General features: G+C 37.4%; 2 protein-coding genes across 9 annotated transcripts in view; one reads left to right on the top strand and one right to left on the bottom strand.

The window, feature by feature from the left end:
* Positions 1-1,378: 1,378 nt before the first annotated feature.
* Positions 1,379-15,675, bottom strand: LACTB2 (lactamase beta 2). 4 transcript variants are annotated; one of them, XM_080378647.1, is made up of 8 exons: positions 15,436-15,675; positions 14,778-14,941; positions 13,361-13,487; positions 10,908-11,086; positions 6,446-6,594; positions 4,791-4,872; positions 4,003-4,090; positions 1,379-2,226 (listed from the first exon to the last, which is right to left on the bottom strand). In XM_080378647.1, exons 1-8 carry the CDS (start codon positions 15,555-15,557, stop codon positions 2,220-2,222), a joined length of 918 nt encoding a protein of 305 aa, XP_080234773.1. In that variant the 5' UTR covers positions 15,558-15,675; the 3' UTR covers positions 1,379-2,219. The 4 variants fall into 4 exon arrangements, with proteins under 4 accessions (XP_080234773.1, XP_080234774.1, XP_080234775.1 ...); XM_080378648.1 differs by having other exon boundaries at positions 13,361-13,484; positions 15,436-15,674; XM_080378649.1 differs by lacking the exon at positions 4,003-4,090 and having other exon boundaries at positions 15,436-15,671.
* A 120-nt stretch (positions 15,676-15,795) lies between these two features.
* XKR9 (XK related 9) overlaps positions 15,796-26,222 on the top strand; it is a 29,228-nt gene continuing 18,801 nt past the window's right edge. Inside the window, exons 1-3 of one of the 5 annotated variants that reach the window (XM_080378644.1) lie at positions 15,796-16,264; positions 17,492-17,564; positions 21,167-25,733. In XM_080378644.1, coding sequence (XP_080234770.1) covers positions 25,459-25,733 — 275 coding nt within the window. In that variant the 5' untranslated portion in view covers positions 15,796-16,264; positions 17,492-17,564; positions 21,167-25,458. Of the gene's footprint in view, positions 25,734-26,222 lie in introns of all 5 variants that reach the window. The other 4 variants (XM_080378643.1, XM_080378641.1, XM_080378642.1 and 1 more) reach the window with 4 other exon arrangements.

Raw genomic sequence — 26,222 nt, 5'->3', positions numbered from 1 at the left:
TCCTTCTAGCTCGATGAGACAGAAACTGTCCCTTCTCCCTTTTTATTCTTAACTTCTAATGCATTCTGCACAGATTAATATATTCAGTACAAGGGATGTAAACAGGCTAATACCCATTTTTATACATCCATGGCCTATAGCTTACATTACCACTATTTTTAAATAAACAACCACTCCTTCTGATTTATAATCTCATAATCAACAAGGAGTCTTAAGACTTTTACAATGTACCATAGCTGATGGAAGTATCCTTTACTGTATATACATCTTAGTAATAGTGCAATCTCTGCTTTTAGTATTCCGGAGACAACATACACGCTCATTAATGCCATGTCTGGTTAAACTGCAATTTCCCTCATTTTTTGAGAATATCAGGCGTTTGCTGCAGCACAGCACCAAACATGGAATTCTATGATTTGTATTCTCTTGCTTTCTTCATTTCAACAATGCTTTAACTGAATTCTGAAGCTATTTCTGTGTATTTAAAAATGAAGTATAGTAAAACGGAAGAAAATGGTTCAGCAACATTTTGCTTGCCAGTAGATTTCTTTTTTAGCTCAGGCAAGTAGTGAGACATCACCTCTTTGCACCAGTTTCCTGCCGACTTAGGTTCTTAGACCTTGTGACAGAAAATTGTGCCACTTCACTGATCTTTATTTTCCTGAAGCAAAATGGCATCAGTCAGAGCACATTAAGTTTTTAAAAAAGAAAACAGTGATAATTGTTTTTATTCCTAATGGAAAAGGTAACTATAAATTAATGAAATAGCTACAGGAAAACAGTACTTATTAATGGCAAGAACTTCATGTGGAAACTTCTGAGTAATTACGAAGAGAGAAACAATCCAAATGGAATTGAAAAAAAATAAAGTTTGTGGGAGGAGGGGACAAAAGTGGCCGAAATGGAAAAATGCAAGTAAATAGAAAATGCAATACAAAGAAAAACTAGGAGACCTGAAAATGATCCCAAAATTGCACAGAAAGTTAAAAGGGAGCAAAAGTAATGTTGTGGCCAAAAATCAGATCAATGAAATTTGCAAAAAGCACCATTTTATAGAGCTGAAAGTTACTATTTCCCATCTTCAGGGGTCTGGTTACTACTTCAGAATATGATTTGAGTTTTGGATTGCTGTTCCTGGGAGTGTTTTTGTATTGGATTGTGCTTAGCTGATCAGAACAAATGCCACCAACTTCATAAAATAATGGTAATGGTTAAGATATACCTTAAACAACCCAAACATATGCATGTTTTACAAATGAAGGTACAGGACTGAAAGTTGAAAGACTTTGTCTTTGGTATTTTCAAACATCTCGTATCCCTTTTTTTTTTAAGGTTGAGCCAGCAGTGAAACAAATGTATGTATCATAAAAGCTTCACACACTTTTTTGCAGTTTAATCTCCAAACATTGTATTTTAATGACACAGTATCTTACAACCAAATATAACCTTTAGTTAAAATATCTGTATTTTAAATGGATTTAGCAGCAAAACTTGAAGCTTTTTAGCTATAAAGTGACAAACTTTGTTCATATAGTGTGTAACACATATCTCAATTTATACAGCTTTTTAATCATATTCTTGCAGAATCTTGTAAGATAAAGAATTTAAGAGTCTGCTCCAACTCTGTGCATTTTTCGACACTGATTAGTTAAAATTAATGAATCCTTTGAATGAATTCCATAGAAACAGTGTTTCCAGCAGAAAACAGAGAAGTCTGGAATTACTTCCAGTGTTTGTTAAAACCTATTGCAGTGAGCAACCTGCAAAGATGTGCACAGGCAGCTAAATTAAAAAAGGGAATATAAACCTCAGTATTTACATCTGTTATCAAAAATAACTTGTTTTTAGAACGTACAGGTAACTTCCTAGAAAATCACTTTCTGAAAAGCACAAGCAAATGAAAACAGGTTTACAATAATATATTTTCTATTATTCAGTTTTTCACACTCATTCTATTTTATTAACTCAGTACCTATCGGGTTGTTTTTAAAATTCCCATAAAGATTATGAAAAACATTAGTTAACTGACTGTAATATTGCTTTAAGATTGTGTTACTACTGTTTAAAAAAAAAAAGAAGGAAGAATTTGTTTTTATTTTATATATTGTCTGAGCTCATCTTTGTATTTTTTTCATGCAGCAACTGTGCAGATCCAAAATATTCTTGAGCAATCTTGCATAATTTATAAGTTGTTCCTCCATCTGAAGCTGGGAGACGCCTCATGTACTGTCACAAAAAAAAGACCAAATTAGTCACAAAATCTTATATGCTATATATAAACATTAGACTATCTCAAACTTAACCTGTACATGCATATGTATGTCTATATGTGTAATTTTTTATTAAAAACTATTGGAATACTTTCCTTCAGGACAGTGTTGAGTTTTAATGGAAGGTGGTAAACATTAACTGTTTCACTATGTAACCCAGTAACATAAAGAATAATTAAGAAAAGAGGATTTAATAGTCCTACAATTATTTAAAGTTCAGAATATTAAAATTTTTAGATACTAAGAAATTTGAGGTGGCAGAGCACTTGTTGCGTTTTCTGAAACTTAGACACTTTAGAGGAAAAAAGGTCTGCACTGCTAAATTTAGAACAAATTATTTTTATCTCTTCATAAGTTGTGTTTTAAAAATGTGAAACAGTGACCAAGATATTTATATCCAAACATGGGAGAAAGCTTACATGCACATATTGTGCCATGCTCCTGTAAACAAGACATTATTTTTCTGTTTTAAGTGAAAAAAGCAAATCTGTAAAGGTAGTATCACTCTTAATGGAAGTTATAAAAGTTACGTACCAACATAAACTGCAATCCCTAGAATGAAGCAGTGAATTAATGATTGCAGCGGACAGCATACAGCCACAATTTGCACTGAGTAACTCTTGTAAGCCCACCACATTCATTACTGATACTGACAACATGTTTCTTTAGAAAAACATTTTGTGAAAATTAAGCAGTGTTAAGACTGCAACTCAAGTCTTCTGTAATGAGAAAAAAACCTGAAATACTGCAACAGACTAGATGCAAAGGGTATAGTATCAAAACAAAATAAACAAGTACTATGAATATGCAGCTTTGCAGCATTTGCAGCTACATGCTCAGAACCAACAGAATCCATTTTCCTTAACGGGTGTCCTTAAATTGATCTGAAAAACTGATAAAGGTCACATGGTGTTGTGTTTATCATAGATCTGGGTCTAAGCTTGTATTTAGAAGTTTAGCAACTGTTTCCACACTGCAGAGGTCACCACAGAAAAAAACCCAAGTGTTCTTATGAGATTGCTTTTCTCCTCCTCTGTGAGCACCAGCTAAAGATAAAAACCAAACCAAAAAACTTTAAAGGGCACTTCCTGTGCTTCATGGAAAGCAGGAGCACACAACTGAATCGAGGACCTCCAACTGGAGTAGAAAAGTCACAATTCTGATTAGTATCTCCTCTAGTTATTTAAACTTTCTAATAGTTTCAAGCAGTTGCTACTTTGTGAACATTTAACTGCCTGAAGCTCTGTATCTGCCGTCTTCTTCAAAATTCAAAGCTGATTTCTGAGGAAAACTGAGCTACTTTTGTCCAGAAGGATGAAAAAGGTGTTTTCGGGAGAAACCCCAACAAACCACCACCACCACTAAAAAAACACACCTGACTTAAGAGATTAAAGTCATTACTGTTGCTTGAGCCACTTTTGCAGTGAAAGGAAGAGTTAAATAGTCAACAGCATCTAATGCCCCAGAGGAATCTGATGAAGCCAAATGAGAAATGTGTAGGCCAATAATTATATGTTAATAACCAAGACCTGAGATCACATTTAAAAGCTGGTGCAGTAAGTATCGTGCTGGTAAGCATCCATGGCACTCTGCACAAAATATGCTTAAACACATAATTTTCTGAATGTCGGTAATGACTGTATTAATGTGACTCTAGTCCATTTTCTTTGAATAAAAATCAGGTCATTATTATTACTACAAAATGTGTCTCAATTGTTCAAACAATTATTACCTAGTAGCTGATTTATCATTAAAAGAAACAGAAGATCTACACTGGAAAAAATACACTGATTTCATGTTGTTATTCAGGTTGGTAAATGCTGAAAATTTGAAACAGTTGTAAATATGCATGTAATTATTTACTTATAAGTACACAGTCCTGGGTGCAGTCATGAAATGTACAGAAAGAAACATTTTCCTTAGCTTCTGGCTAAATAATGTTTCCACATGTGCATGCCATTACAGAAACAGAATAATCCACCTTGTTCACTAGAACTAAAGCCAGAATGTAAAAACAGTAAGCCAAATACAGTTGCTCTAATTAAGTACTATACTAATCAGAAATTGTAAAAATTTACACTACATGACTTTAACCATATCTAGAACACAGATATACAAAAATATACGTTTAGGAAAGGCAGAAATGTAAAATGTAATCCCATAAAATGCTATGTACATGCATATTTAGATCAAAAAAATACACAAAGGTATAAACACTAGCATTAGGAATGTATTCCATGGTATGTTTTAAATAAAAATTTAAAGGTATATGCATTGCAGTAATCTGTGCTCTAAGCATGTCACAAATACTTTATTAAATATTTTCTAAAAGTTTGGAAATACTGTATAAGCATAGGCTTTTTGTATATAATTCTACTTCAGATTGTCTGAAGGACAGCTACTGCAACTAACTGCCTTCCACCACCCCGCCGGAAATAATGCACTAAAACATAATGAGAAACAGTACATAGAATATCAAAATGAAAATGACCCTCCTTCCACCCTCCATCCACAACTTACACACTTTTCCTTCTTTTTCCAACTTTTTCAAGTGGACTAGGAGGTTGTGTTCTGCTGCTAGAAGTAAATTTTCAGGGATCTCCTAATGGGAACACAAATATGCATTCTGTATTTGTTTCAGTATCTCCCAATTATTTTTCAGCGTACAGAATTCATGGTTTATTAACATAGATTTTCCTCTTCTGAACTGCTGTGTTGAACACTCAGTTGATTATATGACAGGAAATTGAAATAAGATCAGTTTTATACCAGTTAAACTAGTAGCCTAAATAACACATTTTTGCTTACTTATTTATTTTTTTAATTAACCATTTATATTATACAAACTTCAGCCAACACTCGGAAGACTCTTCTAAGCTTTGTCTGCACTGGGTTGTCAGTGTAGTCGAGCATTTTTAAAGACAAATTCAAAGATGCATTTTTTCCACAGAGACCTATCACTTCTCTTCCATGACAGTATTTTTATGGGTTTAAATATCCTTTAGCAATTAGTATCTGTAAATGAGTAAACAATTTATAAATACAATAGCTTCAGGAGGACAAAACATCTTACAATTTTCCAATGCTTATTAGGTAAAACTAGTAACATATCTCAAAATCCCCCTTCTCCAGCTCTATCATCCTAAAAGTAAAGGCTTCTTTTTGAAAATTAAAAAGTTCTCCAAATAACAAGAGAGTCTGTCAGGAAAATTCACTAGAAAACTAGCTCAATAAATCGTGAATCTTTAGAAAGCCTTGAAAAATTACACTCCCCCCCCCCAATATGAAAGCTTTAAGAGTACTGAAAAAAATCCTACCATATAGTGACAGGACAAGTGATTTGTGATTTACAGAAACGTGTGAATGGCTGTATACTTGAACACTAGTTGTTCAGTCAGGAAAACTGCAGGAGCTAAACAGCCACAGGTAACAGTACATCAGCATTGCAAAACAGTCAATGTGATGTAGTCATTCTTTTGGAAACTGAGGATCAGCAGAACTATGAAAAATGAGTTTGTGAAGCTGTTAGAGACCTGTTCATAAACCACTGCCATTGGCAACTGTGACATCTTCCTCCGAAGCAAACGCTGTACCTCTTTTATCGCTACTTGCTAGGAGAGGTAACCCCCAATACCACACGGACAAATTAATGAGGTTACATGAGGAATGAAGAAGTACTCCTAGGCCAGCCTACTGACCATGCAAGCTACCCAACTTCTGAGTGCGATATCCATCTCTGTGGAACTACAGTTCACCTGGCACCCTCCTCCAGACCGACAATCAGGGACCAGATGTTTTAACAGACCTTTCAGGAGACTCCAAACACTTTGACAAATCAACATTAAAATTAACAGTAACCTCACAGACTTTTCACTTAGAACCAAGTGCTACAACTTCATTTATCTTGGTCCTATTAAACTGCTTAGGACCCATCTAGATAAAGAAATAAGAAGTTTGTAAGAATCACTTGGCCCCACTCAAAGTGCTTAAACAATGCAATTTAAACACACAGTCATATATGAATTCTGAACAAGCAGAAATACTTTTTTTTCTTCCCCCCTCTTTTCAAAAGTGACCCATGGTCTTCACTCAAATACTTAACAATTACATACAAATTTAAGAACATAATCTCAATTTTCTTTAGTTTGATCTAAAAGCTTTTAATCAACAATTACCTTATATACTATCTTGACAAGCTCCGAGGATGTGTATGATTTTCCAGCATTCTTCTCTAAAACATCCAGAATCTGCTGTTCACGTGCAACTCGGTGAGAAATGTAGCTTTGGATTCTAGCATTTGCATCACGTACTACTGGGCCATGACCTAAATGAAAACACATATACCAGAGCACTGTTTCTTAAATTTGGAATGAAGTATGCTATTGAACAATTGAATCATTCTTATATAAACTCTGGTAGACTTACAAGTCATAAGAAGAGAGCAGCACCTGTACATACCACCTTCTCAACAGTACCCTTCATGTTAAATTGCAAGATGCTCTTTGCATGGGTTTTTTGCCTTGTTTTGGGTTTTTTTTTTTGCATACAAATAAGCCAAAATTAAGTTTGCATGTCTGCATCACAGTCTGCAATTGAAAAGCATTAAGGTGGAAAAGAAGAATTAGGATCCAAAAAGTCTGAAAGGGGAAATGGAAAGCAAGGGAAGATTACTTCAGGCTATTTAAACCCCCCCCCAAAAACCCAAAAAAGAGAAAGGAGTTCACTGCTGAACAGATTTTAAAGACGAGATTCATATTATTATATTGCCTCTGTCTGCCTGTCTCACTCTTCCCAAAGGATATCAATACTGATGATTTAAACTGACACTGGTTTTTAACAGTAGTGGCTGAGGCAAAGGACTCATGTACTACTATCCTGTTGTGGGGCTATCTAGCAAAAAACGAGTTAAGAGAAGTAGCATCTTTAATAATGGTAGATAAGTTTTCCAGGACAGATTTTCAAAACAGACTCACACGCTGTATTTTATTCCCTTAAAAACATACTTTCATAAGTATGACCAAAAAAATTAATGGAAGGCAGATCAGTGAGCCAACCAGATCATGTCAGAGCAGGAATAAGCAATGCACAAGGAAGGTTATATGTGGATTTTATGACTGGCTTGTTAACAAACAAAACACACATTTTTTCCTGGACTTACTGTGGCAGATCAGAAATGTTCAACTTATGAAAGGTCTTTGAATCAAATTAGAAAAAGGCTTCATTCGTAAAGCACTAACCTTTGTGGAAAAATCAAATACTGCCTCATGATACACAAAAATGACAGATGAAATGAAAATATTTTTCAGACGTGAGAGTTACATGCACAGAAATTAAACTTAGTATTTTACCTGTAGAGAATTTTACTTGCATGAACATTTGTCACATGCTTTGTATCACAAGGCTTCCTATACCTGTATACCTCATCTGAAGTAGCAGCAGCAACTTCCAGCCCTGTCACTCTGAACTCCACATAATTTATAAAATGAGTAGAACAGAAACCACTGTAAAAAACAATAGCTTGCTTTTACAAATTATTGGGTGTCATCCAAATGAGACAGTTTCTTTTGAGGTTCTCTGACTATTTTTAAAAAAATCATTGTAGTTTTTTTTTACTTTGGGTTAACTGACTAAATGGGTTCTTCGTTTTAAGGTTTTTTAAATTAAGAGTTTATTTTGCCTGAGGACAAGCTGCTTATAGAAAAAGCAACTAATTTTTCATGTTCTGAATATCTGTGCCATAGTGTCAAAGGAATCTATCCTTCAACAAGTCAAGATATTTATGCATATCTCATCTTTACAGTCACTTCAGCAGATTTGAAATTACTAAATAGATGTTGAAGCTTACCTTGTATAAAGACAGATTTATAAATAAGAGATGTAAAATGTAAACTATACTGTCATATGCACATATATTTAATGATTTCAAACATATTTAATCTGCAGCTATTGTTCCTTACAAAATAAATTACAAATATAACAATCTCTCTAGTAAATATCTTACCATCTATAAAACAAAAGTTTACATTTAGAAAAATGTATACTATGATACACAGGGTGGCAGAGAGTATAATGCTAACTGTCCATTTTCTTGCATTCTCTGATGACACAAGTCACATGAAAGTATTCAAATATTAGGCCTGCACATGGAATCACAAGGCAGTCTTAAAACTAGTCCCTACTCTTCAGAGTGATTTACTTGACTTAGACTACAAGACCAATGTCAGTATCTAGAATGAAACCCATGATTTGCAAGTTAAAGACATTTCATATGCATTACATCATCTGATCCATAGCCACTGTGTATCCATATATATACATCAAAAAGATGTCAGAAAGCTTGGAACTAAACCCAGATGTGGATCGTTCTGATCCGTAATTTTTCAGGGACAGCAACAGAGTTAACTTCACCAATAAATAAATTAGTATCTGCATAAATGTAAAGAGTTTCTGAGCATGTAAAATAGCTGTCTCAAAATATGACCTTCTTTCCAACAATTCAGACTTCGTATCAGACTTATCATATTATCTCAGACCTCTGTATAGCCCAGGCGATCAGGAACAGTAAGTTTTTATTCTCATAACGCCCTGTGAGGTAACATAGATTCTCTTATTTTACAGTAAACTAAAGAAAAAAGGATAAAATCGAAGAAAATCATTGACTTTTGAAACGTTGCACAGATTCCTAAGTCCAGTACCATTTTTTTCCTGTATTATCAAGGAACATCGTTTATTATTACAGGATGGGGAGCCCTCTGCTGACTAAAACACCCTTTTCTGGTCCCAAGGATTCTGGTCAACTATCAACTGCACACAGCCTGTCACAAGTATTCTGCCTGAAGTAATTTCCACATTAAATTAAAAAAGAAACATGGAAGGGGAAGGACTGGCAACATTTAGCTACTCACACCTAGCCAGCAGTCAGCTTGTTACAGAACTTCATGCTCCCCTACATGTAATTCTGAGACTGCAATGTGAGTGCTAAAGTATGGATGGGGAACAGAAACAGTTGAAGAACTATGAAAGCATAAAACTGCAATAAAGTCAAAGTACTGAGCTTATATAGAATGTACTGGGGTAAAGCAAACTACCTTCTGCTGTAATTACCATTTTACTGTAGTACATACCAGTAGTATAAACAAATGTTCTGATTGGCAATGGTTCTCTTTTACACAATTGCACGTATGTTTTGTGATGCATGGATAAAAAAAATAAAGTTAGTTCCAAACCATCTCAATACTTAGCTACTTATCACTGAAAATGCATAATATTCAGCTGGCTTCCCAATTGCAAGAACAGCATGAACATACCTACAACAGTGAGGCAAACAGTTACAGAAAAATGGCACAAATATTCAGCCTTGGTGAATGTGTAATCTAGATAAATACTGGTTAAGGAGAGAGTGAGAAACAACAGATAAAACTGATAAACCTAGTAGAATTTGGCATACGGTGGGCTTTGGAAGGCAGAAATTCAATTACAGGAACAGATTGTGTTTTGTAGGTATTTAAGAAAGGAAGTGGAACATTCGATTGACCAATAGATTGAGATTTTGGAGGCTAAAACAGTCCTAGTTTTACCGGTAGTTAAGACAGTAACAGTGAGCAAGTCGCTATTTCTGTCTATGTCAGTCTCCACAATCATGGAATATCTGTAACTTTTTTTTCTTAAATGGCATTTTTATGCTTAGATCTTAAAGCACTTAAAGAACACCTACTTCAAAAGAAGCATATTTTAAAAATGAGCACAAGAGAGATTTGCTTATGTAGGCTAAACATAGATGGTTACTTGAGGAAGACAGAACTCAGACTGTAGGCACAGTCACTCAGAATGACAAGTTGAAAAAGACGAAACAGAAAAAGTCAGAAAAAATCCTGAGATGTAGCTCTGGAAAGCAAATGAGGATCTTAAACCTTAGTTACATAACGAATTCTTAAAATCCAGTCTTGTCAAACAGACGTGTGGTTTATATGAAAAGTAAATGCATTCTCAAGGTTTGTGGGAGATGGAAGAAAACAATTAAAGCAGTGTCATGGACTGAATGAAATCAGCAACTTTTTTTTAGAATATGATGTTTGGCCTCTTGGCTTTTGTTCAAATTTAAGCTATCAAATTTAAGACAACCGTTTGATAGTTCTTCAATTTTCCAAGATGAATTTTTGATTATTTTGTGCTGCAAAGGATAGATGTCTCTCAAAAAAAGCTTACTAGGTTACTCACATTGGCAGTGTATGTGGGTATGCAAAGGACCAGAAGAAGAATGATCATTTTTTCTTCCAGGGTAACACTAAGGCGCATGGATAGAGTAATATAAGAAAAATAAATTTACTGTATGATTCCAACAGTGAAAGATTCTGGCCTCTGTAGGCTTTGGGCACAGAAGCACAATTCACCCTCAAATGGAGAATCTCACGAAGGAAAGATACCTATCACTGAAAAATTTTCAAGTCTTGCAAACCACCATGCCATAAAATCATCTTAGCTTACCTCTGGACATATATTAAGTAATGAAATTAAACTGTTACATTAGTAATGGTGTTTGATTGTAGTAAGAGTTCTCAAATTCTTAGAGGAGATATTTGAAAATTATACAGTAAACCACAGCATAGAACACAAAAAACACAAACCAGAACCACTTACCTGGATATATTAAATCTAGTTTCATTTCTAACAACCTTTTCAAAGTTTTCATGTAATCATACAGGTCTTCAATTACTGTTGTTCCTTCCCCTAAAATACAGTCACCAGAAAATATAGCATTTTCTTCTTCTAGATGTAAAGTCATATGATCATCAGTGTGTCCAGGTGTATATAAGACTCTGTTTAAACAACAACAAAAAAGCCTAAGTTTTTCATACAGTATATATGCTTCATTTTCAGAAGCTAGAAACAAATAATGATCAAGTCATACACTTAGTAGTGTAGTAGCCCAGAACAAGAACCAGAAAAAAAAATAGACTAACAAAGGCTGAAATGTCAACGTAAACAGGCTACCACTTTGTCTCATCCCACTCAATTTTCTCACACCATGTAGAAAACACAGATCATATCTAACATGCTTTTACTTACATGACCCATCATAAAAAAAGTGCATTAAGAGCATGTAGAATTAATGTTATAGAGGGCCTTAATCTGAAGCCTTAAAGAAGAAAAAAATACGTTATTTCTAGATTGAAATGTGTGAAGTTCTTGACCTACACCTTGCACTTAGAAAAAGAGGGTAAGGATGATGTTGCCAATTTTTTTAGAAATGAACTATAAATAGTTTAACATTTAATATAAATCAATATTTATTATTTATTTTAAATTTATTAATTTAAATTAAATTAAGTATATTAATATAAATATTTAATATTAAAAATAGAAATAAACTAGGACCTAACCCAGATAAAGTTCTGTCTCCCAAAATTTATTTTTCCCTGAAAGCCCCATGAGAAATACATGTCAAATACAACACGGAATCATGGTCTTCTAGCTGTTATATGTGCAGGTCATTAAACATCTGAATGGTAAGGATGCAGGACCCCACAACTTGAATGCATACTACATTTGAACGCAGCAAAAGGTGAACAGACAGTTGATACGTATAAAGTAACCTGAGCTGCTAAGGAGAGGCAGAAGGCCTCATGCTGAGGTTGATTCAAACTGAAATCAATGCAACTCAGACCAGCATTACCACTGAAGTTCATCACAATTTCCTTGTTAATGGCAGATGCATCAAAGCAGAGATGGGGAACTGACAGAGCTGGTACCAAGCATGGGGTACAGGCCAGCGCTAAAAGCACCCAGCCATGCCAGTGCAGGGCTGGGAGGCCAGAAGCATGGCACCATCTGATGCAATGACTTCCAGCTCTCACTGAATACCCAGTTCAGCAGAAAGCAGATGAGCCAGTGCCCTGTGGAGGCAACAAAAATCAAGCTGATAGGTTGTATCTTGCCTTTGTAGGAAGTGCTATCTTCCAGTTCCTGATGAAACTTTACCAGGAAGCTTAACCACAAACATGGGAAAACAAATGAAAAAGAACCTAACGCTGCTTGGCACACCTTGAAAACATGTTGCTAACTAGAATTTAACATGCAGATACTGCTACTTTGGAACCAGTGTGGATATAAGAGTATCCTTAAAGTGCTTACTGAATTAACCAGGTGACAATACCTGCATTTAACCAAACATAAAGTTTGGCTCTATTACCTCAAACTTCAAAATGTGCCACCTCTGTCTTACTTAGACTCAAACTCAACAAGTTGTTTTCCATCTCTAAATTGATTTTGTCCAAACATGGGTCACTTGGGGTAGTGACAGGTCGTCAACATTCAATATAACACTCTCCATGTATTCTTTTCTTTTAATACTAACAAAATAAAATGCCTTTGGTCAAATATATCCTTTATGCTTACATTTTTAATTCCAATCAGCCAGCTAGCATATTCTCCAGGTGAGATATAATTCACATCTAAACTGAGGAAAACAAGAAAAAATTTTCCTTAAAAGAGTAACACCTTGTTAATGAAAGAAGTCCGGAAACAGAATGGTCAGATCTTTTTATTGTGTGAGGCAGAGTGGCTTTCTGTTTCAGACTCATTCAAGCTAACAAGACAGGCAATATGCTCGCTGGGAAGAAGCCCTCCCAAACTGGCACCCCACAAGAACCTGACAGGTTAAAGGTCTAAAATTTAACATTTTAATTAGTGTCTCTTTGGGAAATACTTTTAAAGTAAGCTTGCTAAACAATCCATCCAGACTACCATAAACTTCCCCCAGAACTATCAGTTTTACTAATAACTACTTATCTAAGAGCGATGAGAAATAAGTAAAATCCTATTTGATTTTCCTGGAGGAAATATTTTTCAAGGGAAATGTTCCTTAATTTCTCTGCTGAGGCCAAAACCAAAAGGCTAATTCCCAATAATCCTCATTCATAAAAACAATTTATTTGTATAAACATTGCTGGATCGTGACAGGAAGTCTCCATGCGTAAGCGCTGAAAAGATTACATGTATGGATTGCCAACCATTAGAAGATATGATACATATCTGTTTCAGGATTCAGAAGAAAAAAGTGATCCAGCAAACTTGCAAAAATTGGTGTTTACCTGAGCGTGGCTCCCTCTGTCTGTATAACATCTCCCTCTTTAAGGTAAAAATATTTATGTCCCCCTTCTATTTTTTCTTCACGGTGAGGGACACGAGGAAGCTTACAGATGCGATATTCAGAGTCTACTTAAAGAAAACAAAGAAAACAATGTTTTGCATTTGTCACTAAACAAAGCTAATTCCACAGAAAGGTTGTTTTTTGAATAAGTACTATTAATTATTACACGTTATGAATACAAAACTATAAATAAGAAATTCTGCACGGTAACTTTATGTTTATAATGTGACCTTATTCCAGAGCCACAAACGCTGAATAGTGAAAGCCACTGAATCTGAATACTGTACTCTGTAGCAGCAGCAATGTTGAAGATGAAAAAGCACATGTGAAATTAATAAAGAAATATCAATATTTATTCTATTTTACAAACGTTCCTTCTTAACTCATCAAGAGCCCAAACCCCCAAGGTTCTACAACACTGATTTCTGTGCTCCTGTTCTGCATTATGATTCACAGAAGCACTACTTAACATTTGCCTGACACTGGATGGAGGCTTTTTGGCCTGCAACTTCCCTCGGCATCTGTCATTCTGAACTGTGAATGGCTTAGCTAGAACAGCTATGGATACCAACACAGAAAGGTATCTGCATCCCTTGTTAGCCTTTACAACCATGCTTATGGGTTGACAAGACCAAAAACCTCACAAACACACCAATGTCATTTTCAGTAGTGCCCAGGCTTCTTTGCAGATAAGCACCTGGCAACTTTACAGAAAATGATAAAAGCCTGTTACAAAGCTTGTCACAATGTCCAACAATGTTAAGAACCACATTATCCACACTGCTTATTCTCTGCCCAGAAACTACAGCAGAAGCGTCTCTTAATGTTTGTCAACATGAAATACCTATTTTTTTGTGCAGAATTTACCTGCAGACTGCCCTACCTGCTTTCCCCTTTAACCCCAGGCCTAGGAATTTGTCAGCAATTACTAATGGTCTGCTGTAAGGGCTCTCAAAGATATGCATCTTTCTTTTTCAGAGATTATTTGTTGTTTTTACACAAACAAAAATAATGATCAACGTGTCACTACTGTCAATGTAGAAAGGAACGAGTATCAATTTTTTCTCACATCTCTTAATATCATGTAAGCTGCTGATGGTAATCTAGGTTCTTATTGTTTACACATAAAACCTACAATAAAAGGTAGGCACAGATGTTTAAGAAAAAGTGTGGTACTACAACTGCAATATTCAGATTATTCATTGCTCTCATTCTACACACAACAACAGTATCATGAAATTACATGTAGTTTATATGGAGATTCCAGAAGAATAATCCTGCTGATCTACACAGAAGCACTCAGTAAAAGTTTTTCTTGCCACATTACTAACATTTTCAAATTTGAAATTCTGGCCTACCATTAGGGATGTTTTTGCAGATGTCAGGTATTCCACCAGTATGATCACGATGCCAATGTGTCACTAAAATTTCTTCAATTGAGATGTTAAATTCTGACAGTGCCTGCTTTAAACAGCCAATATACTCAGGAATAGCTGGCTCCCCAGTGTCTATAAGGACTCTTCTACACGTGGACATTAAAAAAGAGTGAGACACAGACAGACAGACAGACAGGGGAAACCCCCAGTGAAACAGTGCCAGACGTTTAAGTGCTCATGTGACGGTTACTTAATGTCAAAAAAGAACCCAACATTGCATGGAAATGTGGCAATAAGGGACGTGTCCGTACTCCAGACACCACCCCTCCCCTCCGTGATCCTGTACCTCCATGACACGACAGTTTACAAAGACGATAAACAACACAGTTGGCCCGCCCGCCCGCCCGCCGCTCCCGCCCGGCCGCAGGAGCTGCCCGCCAGGAGGCCCAGGCGCGGCGCCCCCCCTGCCCCCGGGCACCCCCGCAGCCGCCCGCCCGAGGCGCCACACCCCACCTGCCCAAGCCGCCCCTGGGCACCAGTCCCCAAAACTTAGCGCTGTATATTCCCCCCCCCTTCCTCTTTTTTCACCCTAATCAACGGCTTTCGAACCCCTTCCCCCGCCCCCGAGCAGGGTGGTTACCTGGGCCCGACGCCCACCAGGTAGGTGTTGGTGCCCTGCAGGGTCATGGGCCCCGGGTTGCAGCCCAGCACTCGCACCACCCGCGACGACAGCCGCTCGATGCGCGGCAGCAGCGACGCCATCTCTGCAGCGGCACCCCGCAAGGCCCCGCTCCCGGCCCCGCACCACCGCCCCCGGCCCCGCCGAGCAGCGCGGGCGGGAAGGCGGAAGCCGCCGCTCCCCCCGCTCCGCCTCCCGGCGCCGGGCGCGGGCCCTTCCGCCCGGCTGTGAGGCCTGGCGGCTACAGGCGGTGACTGACGGGCCGCTGCCGCTGCGGCGGGTTTTCGCTTAAAACTCGGCCTCTGGGAGCAAACGCTGTGGTGATTCAATAGAATAAAGGCGATGTGCGCCTTTGACGTCTCGGTGCCTCGCTGCCGCTCAGTGGGAGGCAGGTCCGGGTTCTGCTGGCCTCTTCCTAAAGCTGGGAGGAATTTGTTGTAGCGACAGCTGCATCCTCTGTATGTTCTGAGAACATGTCACTTACTAAAGCGTATGTGGGAGCTACATATGCCCCTGTACGGCATATAGGAGCTCTCGAGGATTCAGCATTTTGAAGAAAATGGGGGAGCTACTGGCAAGTGTCCAGTGAAGGCTCACTGAAGCGATGAAGGAACTAGACCATCTCTTGAGGGAAGGCTGAGAGAGCTGGGACTGGCCGGCCTGCAGAAGGCTCCGAGGGGCTCAGTGACGTACACAAATACCTGAAGGGCGGGTGCGCAGAGTCAGTGGGCACAAACTAGAATGCAGGAGGTGCCTTCGGAACATCAGGAAACACTCTTTCAACATGAGGGTGAGCGGGGTAATATTTCTGTGGGCAACTTTACCAATATTAGAATTTCAAGTATTATCTGTTTGTTCCATATATATATATTACCTGTAACAAAGATATATGAATTTATAAGGTGATCATAGCAATACAAAGCACAAAAAAGTGTTTGGTGGTAGCATATGTTTTGCTTAAAATGATTTTTCATTATATGAAAATATAGTTGCAACCCTTACATGTGATCTGGGACCATTTCTGGGATTTGCATGGGCAAACCAAACACATTCCCACTGTCTTCTGAAGGGGCAGAAATCCCCAAATATGATCTTGACAGGCAAACTTCCAAAAGAGTTGTTGGACACAAACAAGTCGGACTACAGCGTGGAACTGAAAACCAAAACTTTGTGGCTTCAACAGAACTTTGTAATTTCATGAAACTTTGAAGTTTAAATTTTTTTGGCTTGCTTAAATGCTATTGTGGGCAAGTAATACATGCAATACATGCCAGGAGATGAGCTATTAAAGGCTTCAACATAACTAACAAAGGTCTGCATCTTGCGTGGCATGACAAACTGATGTTCCCCGTTTTAATACTCATTTCTTTTCTCCTTTCCCCATCACTGGTTCTCAGCCTGTCACTGATTCATCTGATGCATTTGGCTTCCTAGGCAGCATGGCAGAGGATGGCATGAGGCAGGGGAGGCAGCTCTGAGGTAGGCCCTACTACCTGCCTAGCCATGCTGCACTTGCTACGTCAGCTCACAACTCCAGATTTTCAGCTGGCCTCCAAGATCAGAGAACAAATGGTGCCTTTCAGCTGCCTGAGCGGACAGCAGCACTGCATCTTCACCGTCCAGGGACCAACACCATGCTTGCCTCTAGGCTGTTTCATCAGTGCTAGTTTAGCTACTAACAAGCTAAATTTAAAGTGCTAGCTAACCCTTCAGCTACACAAACAATATGTATTACCTTGCAGTCACTCCTTCAGCCGAACTATTTGCTTTGTGATGCGTGAGGGGCTTGCTGCAGTACATTGTGCAGGCCTGTATTATGCAGCAATTAAAAAGATTTACTCCTGGGCATGGACTTCAATTGCAGCTGTTAATTGCCAGGCATCACAAAAAACACAGACACAAACAGATACTGGCCATCCTTTCGTTTAGGCCTTCAAGCCAATTTCTTTGGTTTATCTGATACATCAAAACTTTACTTATTTGAGATACAAAATAATTACTTTTTTTTTTTTCCAAGCTCATCAAAGCATGAACTATGGACAACAGAAAGGATGTTTCAGGTCAAAGGAAAGAAGACTTTTTGTGTGCAGGTATGCTGCTGAAGTAAGCAAGACACCCCTACACACGATATTCCAGTCTCTTCCCATATAATTTTCTTGCATATTGTTTTATAAGTAACTATGAATAGATCTGAACTTACCTAATCATGAAGTACCCTATTACACTAATTTTGTACCACACGTGTATACCTATTTGGTGGTATGTTCAACCCATTTTCAGTTCTTAGGTAAAGTTTAGTTGCTATGTCATTAGAAGAGGGTACTACCTAAGCAAAGGCAAGTTGTGTATTTCAGTGGTTTCCTATTTCTAAGAAAATTCTGAAAGTAGAGAAGATTTCTGAAACAATTTACCTGAAGTTTTACATGTAGTTGATAGCTAAGAAGTAGGAAGTTGCAAGTTATTTTTAACATCACGAGACATTTCTTTTTCTTAATTAAGAATTGCCTGGGGAACTGTAGGCTTGTTCTCCGAGAAATACTTATAACGACTATTACTGTCCTGTAGCAGAATAAATTTTCTAGTATTAGACAGGCGCTGTGAATGTGTGTGGTCTGTAGGTGGCAGCAGTGGGTGCCTTTGGAGAACGAAGTACAGGTTCTACGACCATTTCATTTCCTACACAGCCCATCAGTTTAAAAAGTGTATTGTTTCTCTTATAATGCAGGGGTTAATAGCCATGTAGTGAAACTCTTACTATTATACTCTAATATGGTACAAGCAAATATGAGCATATATACTCATGTTCTTTTGGTTCACTGGCAGTTTTACATTGTTAAGACAAAATTTTGAGGGGAAAAATACTCTGAAGCAGGAAATGTTAGACTACCAGTAAAAAAAAAAGAGAAAAGCCGAGTTTCAATAAACCTAAAGTGATATTCCTGGTAAATACAATGTGATGTTTGATGGAGAGTTAATTTTCTACAACTATGAGATATATAAAATGCAGTTTGGTATTTCTGAAAATCTCACAAGGTCACTGCTTGCATTTTTAGCACTCAGGAATAGTGGCACTTGACTTTCTTCCCCATTTTAAGCGTAAATGCCGGGGATAAATGCCTCTCCACTGTGGCTGTGTAATAGCCTAATAGATCTATGCACAAGCATGTAATTCTGTGGTAATTACACAGAATCAATTGAATAGTACATAGAAAATTTCTTGAGATACTTATCTTCGCAAACATTGGTACATGAAAGTCTTGTTGAGAGGATTTTTGGTTGGAAAGGTTTAGTGTCATTTGCTGCTATTTATAAAATGCATTTTAAGTAAGATATGCATATATTTCTTGGTACTTGCAGAACTTTTCTTTAAGTTTCATTATGTTTTTATGCTTGCTACCTGGCACAGAGATGAGTAGAGATCTTAAACCAAAAAGAGGTGAAGCACATTTCATAGAGGGAACATAGGCTGCAAGATTCCTACATTAGGAGGCAGCATTGAGTTGAAAATGTAGAGAGCCAGAGGAGCTGTTTTGTAGGAGGTGATTAAAGGAGGATGATGAAGGGACTGGAGCATCTGTTCTGTGAGGAAAGGCCGAGGGAGCTGGGACTGTCCAGCCTGGAGAAGGCTCAGGGGATCTCACGGCCTATAAATACCTGAAGAGAAGGTGCAAAGAAGACAGAGCCAGTCTTTTTCAGTGGTGCCCAGTGACAAGACCAGAGGCAAGGGGCACAAACTGAATCACAGGAGGTTCCCTATGAACATCAGGAAACACTTTTTCACTGTGGGGGTGATCAAGCACTGGCACAGGTCGTCCAGAGAGGTTGTGGAGTCTCTATCCTTGGAGATGTTCAAAAGCCACCTGGACATGGTCCTGGGCAGCCTGCACTAGGTTGCCCTGCTTGAGCAGGGGGGTTGGACCAGATGATGTCCAGCAGTCCCTTCAGCCTCAGTTGTTCTGTGATCTTGTGAGCTTCTCCTAAAATTCTGTATGTTAATGCTGCTCAGAGCAAAAATACTCCATGTGAGTTCAACTTTTGGGTCCACTGGACAGGTGACATGGGGTTCTGCTGTAGCAGGGTACCAAGTAGCAGTGGTGGTAGAAAACTGCTGACAGTTTGTACAAGTACATTGGAATAATTAATGAAGAAGCAAGGGAATCTAGAGAGTGAGGTGAAGTAACCAGCCAATACGCTCTTTCAAGCCATGCATTTTCTTCTGTAACTTCCATTAATACCAATGGCAAAAACGTTCATTGACTGCAAAGCTTAAAAGACACACAGTGAATCTTCAGAAGGTTTTTCAGGTTGGCATTTCATCCTGCTAGTCCTAGTGAGGGCCTTAGTTTCCGATGTCTGGAATAAGGTGACTATTCCAAAGATAAAATATGCAATTTTCTGTTAACACTAATCAAAGCAGATAAGACAGGTCCTTTTTACCCCATTTGGAAGCAAATAACAAGATGTGTACTGAATAGCATAGGAGTTCTGTCACAATTTAAAGATGTACTTTCTTTGATGGCAAGTCTGACTAGAAAACAAATAAATCATCCAGCCAGTAATTCAGCTCATGAGCTGCTTGATTTACACTCCAAGAGTCAGATACACAAACCTTGTCTCTCTCTCTGTGCTAGAGACTTTTGGTCATTTTTTAATAACAAAGGTCACAGTGATGAGTTTCTGACTTGGCTGATTTAAGATGCCTTCCTTTAAAGCTGTAGGAGCTTAATCACTATTTGGGAAAATAGCTTGCAAAGCCTATTACAAATTAAAAAAAAAGCTGAGGTGGAGCTATAAGAATGTTAAACTATCAAACTCGGTATATAATGTATTTATTGCTCTGCTGCTAAATTATGCATATGTTTATAATTCAGGGAGAACATATCTCAGATGACCAAATTTTTTTCATACATAAAGGAATTATATTAATCATTGACTAAGATCAGCAGAGATTTTTTAGGATTTAAAAGAAATATATGGTGTACTGGAGGGCAGGGTTTTTTTTTCAAATCTGGCTCAGATCCATGGAAAGGGGTAGTCTTGGTAAAAGCTGCTAAATGTAGATAGTTTAGGCTGTATTCGGTCTCATCCTGTCTGCAGCTACTCTTGCAGTCTCATCCATCTTGGTCCCAGTGAAGAACCAGTGGTCCAGACCATTCCAGTGCATTTTTTGTAAATGGGAACAATCAATTCAGGGGAATACAAGACAGGATGGGCTTGATGAATCACTTTTGTTTTTCTCAGCAAAGATTGCATAGGTTTGTGCTGGTCTCAGCATATCAGCCGGTTCGCTGATATCATAAATTCATTGCAAAAGCACAGAGTAGCTTAGTCCAGCATTGAAAGAAATGTCATCCAAAAGCTATATTCTGACAGAGTGCTTGTATTCATTTGATCATTTATAGGACAGAACAGGTGTCATTGCAATTGCTGAGCTGCTGCTTCTCTGAAGTCATTGGGATTTTATTGTCTAGCAATATACAACTACATTTTTAATTAGTGCATTCATGATGCTCACAGCCATTATGAAGGGCTTGTTGAGCATGCATGCAGTAGGCCTGTTACCTTTGAATCATCACTGAGATGATCCTGCACAGGCAGAAAGGCTTCTGCTGCATTTGTGCAGAAGGCCATTATAGATAATGCGTTGCCTCACTGATGTCCTAAGGTGTTTTCCCAATGTTTTGTCTTGCAGGAATGAACCATGTGCAATTGAACCAGGACTTCTGCAGTACTGCTTTGGATTCAGACACTTTTTTTATCTTTGGAAAATTAACTTGATGTGTGGATTCTGTTCAAGTGACGATGTGAAAATAATGGTATTTCAAGCACTGCAAGAACTGCTTAGAATTAGGATGTTTCCAACCTATAAGGGGAAGCAGGAAGGAGCACAATAGAAGGCAGGCACTGATACTGTGTTCACTATGAAGACACTGGTAGGATTGTATCTCCTGTCCTAAGAGCTAGAAAAGCTATAGACTGCTCTGGCTGAGGGTATGCATCATCCTGCACAGCATAGTCATAGAGGCTAAAACACTACACCTGCTCCTTGTACACTGCAGCTCTTTCAAACATGCATAAAAATTGTATGTTGAGTGCTGATAGCTCAGCTGGAGCAGGCTCGCAAACACCTGTAGTTATACCAGAGGAAAACAATTTTAGTCACTTGTCGCTGGACACATGCAGTCTCTTCATGTGTCATTGCACAGAAAAGCATTTTGTACATATTTTAAAGTGTGTTGTACTACAGTTTTCAACTGTAGCCAAAGAGATCGTTCTTTTTGTATAAATCTTTGTGATATATAAATGTGTATACAAGTAAATGTATAATAAACAAACTTATACATATAAACACACACATATACACGTATGTGTTTCCGTAAATATATGTTGACTTTTGCTCAACAGGTCTAACAAACCTAAGTCTCTAAATTTGAACATGCTTACACAGATATATAAATATACAGAGGGAAAGTGATACTTTTTTTTTTTTACTTCTATTTTACTTCTATGGAGTAAAGTGTGACATTAATTTATTGAAGGAAATTTTATAATATTAAACTTAGTATAAAATATAGACATAGGGACTTCTAAACAAAATTTTTAGAACAGAGTTTTTGTAATATGTTAATGAGAATGACAGTTCCTGACAGGTGGCAAATTATTAACTGTGTCATGTGGTTTCCATATGATTTTAGTTTCATTTTGTATCAGTAAGCCCTTTAACTTTTCATGGATTGCAAGTATTGTAAAGGTACAGATGGAAAACCTGCATATATGCAAATCTACAGTTTTTTAAAGTGAAAAATCTCTATCCGTGGCCAGTATGAAGGTAAGTCTGCATTTTGTAATAGCATTTTAGATGTATTGTGAGAACTGAAGGCCTTGCTAATCACATCTTATTGTTTCTGCTTTATCACAAAATGATTTAGTAAAAGTTATTTTTTTTTTTTACTTTTTATTTTTTAACATTTTAAAAAGTAAAATGTTAGTTTTTAGAGCAGGCTTATATTTATATTGGCTGACAGACACTTTACTCTTTTTGCTCCTGTCATGTTAGATCTCATATATTTAATAAGATCGAGAACAATATAATTCAGAGTGATACAGGATTCTCTCTCCTGTGGCACTTAATTAGTACCCCACATGATACGTGAGACTATGACGCTCTTTGGAGTGCTATCATGCATAAAATATAGGGGATATTAAGGGTTGAGATCATCAATTTAGATGATCAGAATTTTATCTAAATCAGAAATTTAATGTGCACCTGTGAGCACATTTGTACTTGGGCTTGGAATTAAGACATTGGACATTCTGGAATACAAATTTGTGAGTTTCTGTTAGCTTTTTTTAGGTTGCAATGTGCAAAATATAACCCCTATGTGTAGCTGTTCCAAGGCTCTTTCAAGACTAGATTCCTTATTCAAAATAATTATGAGACTGTGAGCAAGCTGACATGCTTGATAACGTGTGCATTTATCTCAGCTTCCTTGATGGCTTCATATACCACCAAGATGTCTAGGCAGGTCTGCAGACTGCCGGCATGGCAGCAGTTTGTACAGTATGGATATTGGAAGTAGAAATCACCTGGCTCACAGCTACTCTTTGTGCTGTTGTTTCAGAGGAGTCTGAACATGGTCTGTAAAACTTACTTTCTTATTAGGGGTAATATGATAATGAGAAAATTCCTCTTTGTGAAGTGCTCAGATACAAAAGAATAGGGAGGTTGTAAAGAGGAAGGAATCCAGTTACCATATTTATTCATTTCAGGTACAAAATTTGAGGCTACTCCTTGCCACTCAAAAGCCAGTATTAGTCCTTAAATGTGAACCTTGATATACTGTGGCTATAAGTTGCCTATCCAAAGAACTTTCTGTTTGGATCCAGTTATTGACTTATCTTTTACTGTTGTGTTTTCTGCAACAGCCAAATAGTGAACCTGTTTGTGGTTTGGTTTGTTTTTTGGGTTTTTTTTGTCTGTTCTAAATCCCAGGTATAATGTTCTTGTCACAAAGAATGATACAGCTTGACCAAGGTAGTACATCAAGCTGCAGAATGATATGATGTTCTTATATACAGTAAATACAATTCCTTTGGAATTTTCTTGAATGAACCCTAGTAATAAACTCTTTAAGTTGGTTCATACACAAGTTTTCAGATGTGAAACGTGTAAACACAAAGTTCACTTTATGCTGGACTTTGTATCAAAGTCTGCTTCCCCAAATCAGACTGTGAATTGGATGTAAATTGCATTAGTGATTTGAAAAAGATTAGTGGTATTTTATTGGAGAGGATAGGAAAGAACAGTGAAAGGATTCCAGCTATCCCAGCTGTGAGATAGCCTGATCTTTTTTGACCTTTTCTGTGCCAGGACATGAAACCTGAGTAGGACATAGAGCAGAAGGCTAGAAATAGCTAAGGCCTATATAAAAAAAAAAATAAATGTGTAGACACTCAGCACCTTTTTAGGCTGTTATGTTCCCCCTTGTCTTCATTAGGAAATTAAAGGCTTAAGTTCCCTGTTTTTGGATTTGTACTTAGGTCACAGTGTAGATCAGCCCAGTCAATACAAGCAAAAAATAGTCATTACCTTTTATCATGGGATATTAACCGATTGTCTTATTTCATTCCTCTGTGGCAGTGTACCTAACTTCACAGAAAGTTAGGACCAAAGGAGACTTGGCTCCACATGCCCTTCCCTTGCTCTGAGTTCCCTGGCGCAGCTGTTCCCTGTGTATTGACTACTGCTGTTTGGTGGTGGCACCAGCCCAAACCCAGTGCTTTGGCATGCCCTGCATCATATCCTTTGGGATTGCTGCCAGCAGCTTCTCCCTAAGATACACAAATGAAATAGGGGACATTGTCATTTTAACGTTTATGGCTTTGCAGAGGTGAAAATGAATGAGGCAAAGAATATACTGCCTTACAGGTTTTCTGTTTCACCTGGTAAATACCACAGATCTACAGAGGAAAGATGTGTAAGGACTACTCAAAGAGGTCACACAATACCTTTCAATGTTAAGCAACATAAACATAGTTCAGACTGCAAATTAATTGTATCTATAGCAGACTACGTTGGTAGGTCATCTGTGTGATGACCTCACACAGCTTGGGAGACATTTCCCAGAGAGGTGCGGAATGGTGCAGGTCTGGCTCCTTACAGGTCTTTTTAACAGGAGAGCTGCAGTCCTATTCAGCATTTTCTTGCTGCATATGGAAAACCAAGCAGAAATGATAAAACCACTATATGTATGCATACAAAGGCAGTAACACAGTTGGAAATGACATAATGATGTGTACTCTGATATAATGGTGTGTATTCAAGACAGGAGTTTTCTTGTTTTGTGCCGTGCACAGTAAGGGACCAGAGCTCAGCAGTTAAAAAAGTTCTGGGAAGGAATCAATCTTTTTTTCCATAAACTGGTTTTAAAAACTAGTAGAGGTAAGCTGTTTTCTTAGTGTTTTGCAGCTATTAGGAATTATCTCAACAGCTGCTTGGTAGGTGAAGATCACTGGCTGGGAGAGTGGGTGACCTCAGCAGGTTCAGAGGTGCAGCTCCTCTTGAAGTGATTGTTCACTGATACTTCAATACATTCTGCATTTTGTACCTGCTTGTTTAAATGATTGTGAGAATTGCTGTATGATACTTGAAAAAGAAAATGTTGTTAATCTTTCTTTTTTCTTCTTCTTTTTAGGAACTAGTAATGAAGAATGACTCCACCAATTAAAAATACAATTTACATTTATCTTTTCCAGAATACATGTATATCAGTGAAGTTAATTTAATATTTAAATCGAGAATACAGAAAAATGCAAGTCCCTTTGCCATAATAAAAATCCATAACCTGACTTTCCTTTGTGTAAAGTACTATGAGCAGGTGGTATCATCAGGAAAAGACTCCATTGCAGGAAAGCACTTTAGATTAATTCTGACTTTTTTTTACATAAAGTAAGGAAAGAATGACAACAGTGACAGTCTAATGCATGATGAAATTTACTAAGCAGAATTTTATTTTTTTAGTTGGTGGAATTATAATTTACATAGTTGATATTGGAGTGGACTTCTGGGTAGCTAGTAAATATTTTTGTCAAGGACAATATTCTTGGAGTATATTGATACTGTGTTTTAGAGGCCTTTCATCATTAATAAATCAGATATTCAGTTATGAGTGGTTTAAAAATGACTGGGAAGGTACTGATACTGGGAAGCTGAAATGGATTTTTCTGGTTCATCTCTTTCAGTGCGGAATATTTATAAGGTAAGCACATTTTAACATTTATTTTTAAATGAGAAATCATACTGCTTTAGAACAGTTTATTAAGAAATGCTTAATATGGCTTTAGGGGTAAGACCACTTCTGGCCTTAATAATTATTACTCCATGTAAGCAAATGGATTTTTGTCTGCTTATGCCAAGGTAAATTATGTCAGGTTTTGATGGAAATGTAGGTCTTCTTTCATTTTACCTGTAAGTAATAATTTTTATCATTCATAGCTTAACTCTGGTTCATCAGCCTTTTCATAGGGCGTATTTAATAAAAAAGCTTGCTTTACAGAGTAATACTGTTGTAACTGGTAAATGTAAGTATTTAAAATTATGTTAAGAAGATAATTAATTTGATTACACTAAGCAGGTGAGACAACTGAAGAAAGAAGTAATTTCTGAACCTGAGAGTCCACCTATATGTGGAAAATGCACTAAGATTCAGGAGATAAATGTGTAGTTGAATAGTTAGTAAGAATACTTG

This window comes from Falco punctatus (genome assembly GCF_963210335.1).
Source record: "Falco punctatus genome assembly, chromosome: 3".
Classification (NCBI taxonomy): Eukaryota; Metazoa; Chordata; class Aves; order Falconiformes; family Falconidae; genus Falco; species Falco punctatus.
The sequence above is the reverse complement of the archived record's forward strand: the minus strand, read 5'-3'. Positions and strand labels throughout refer to the sequence as shown.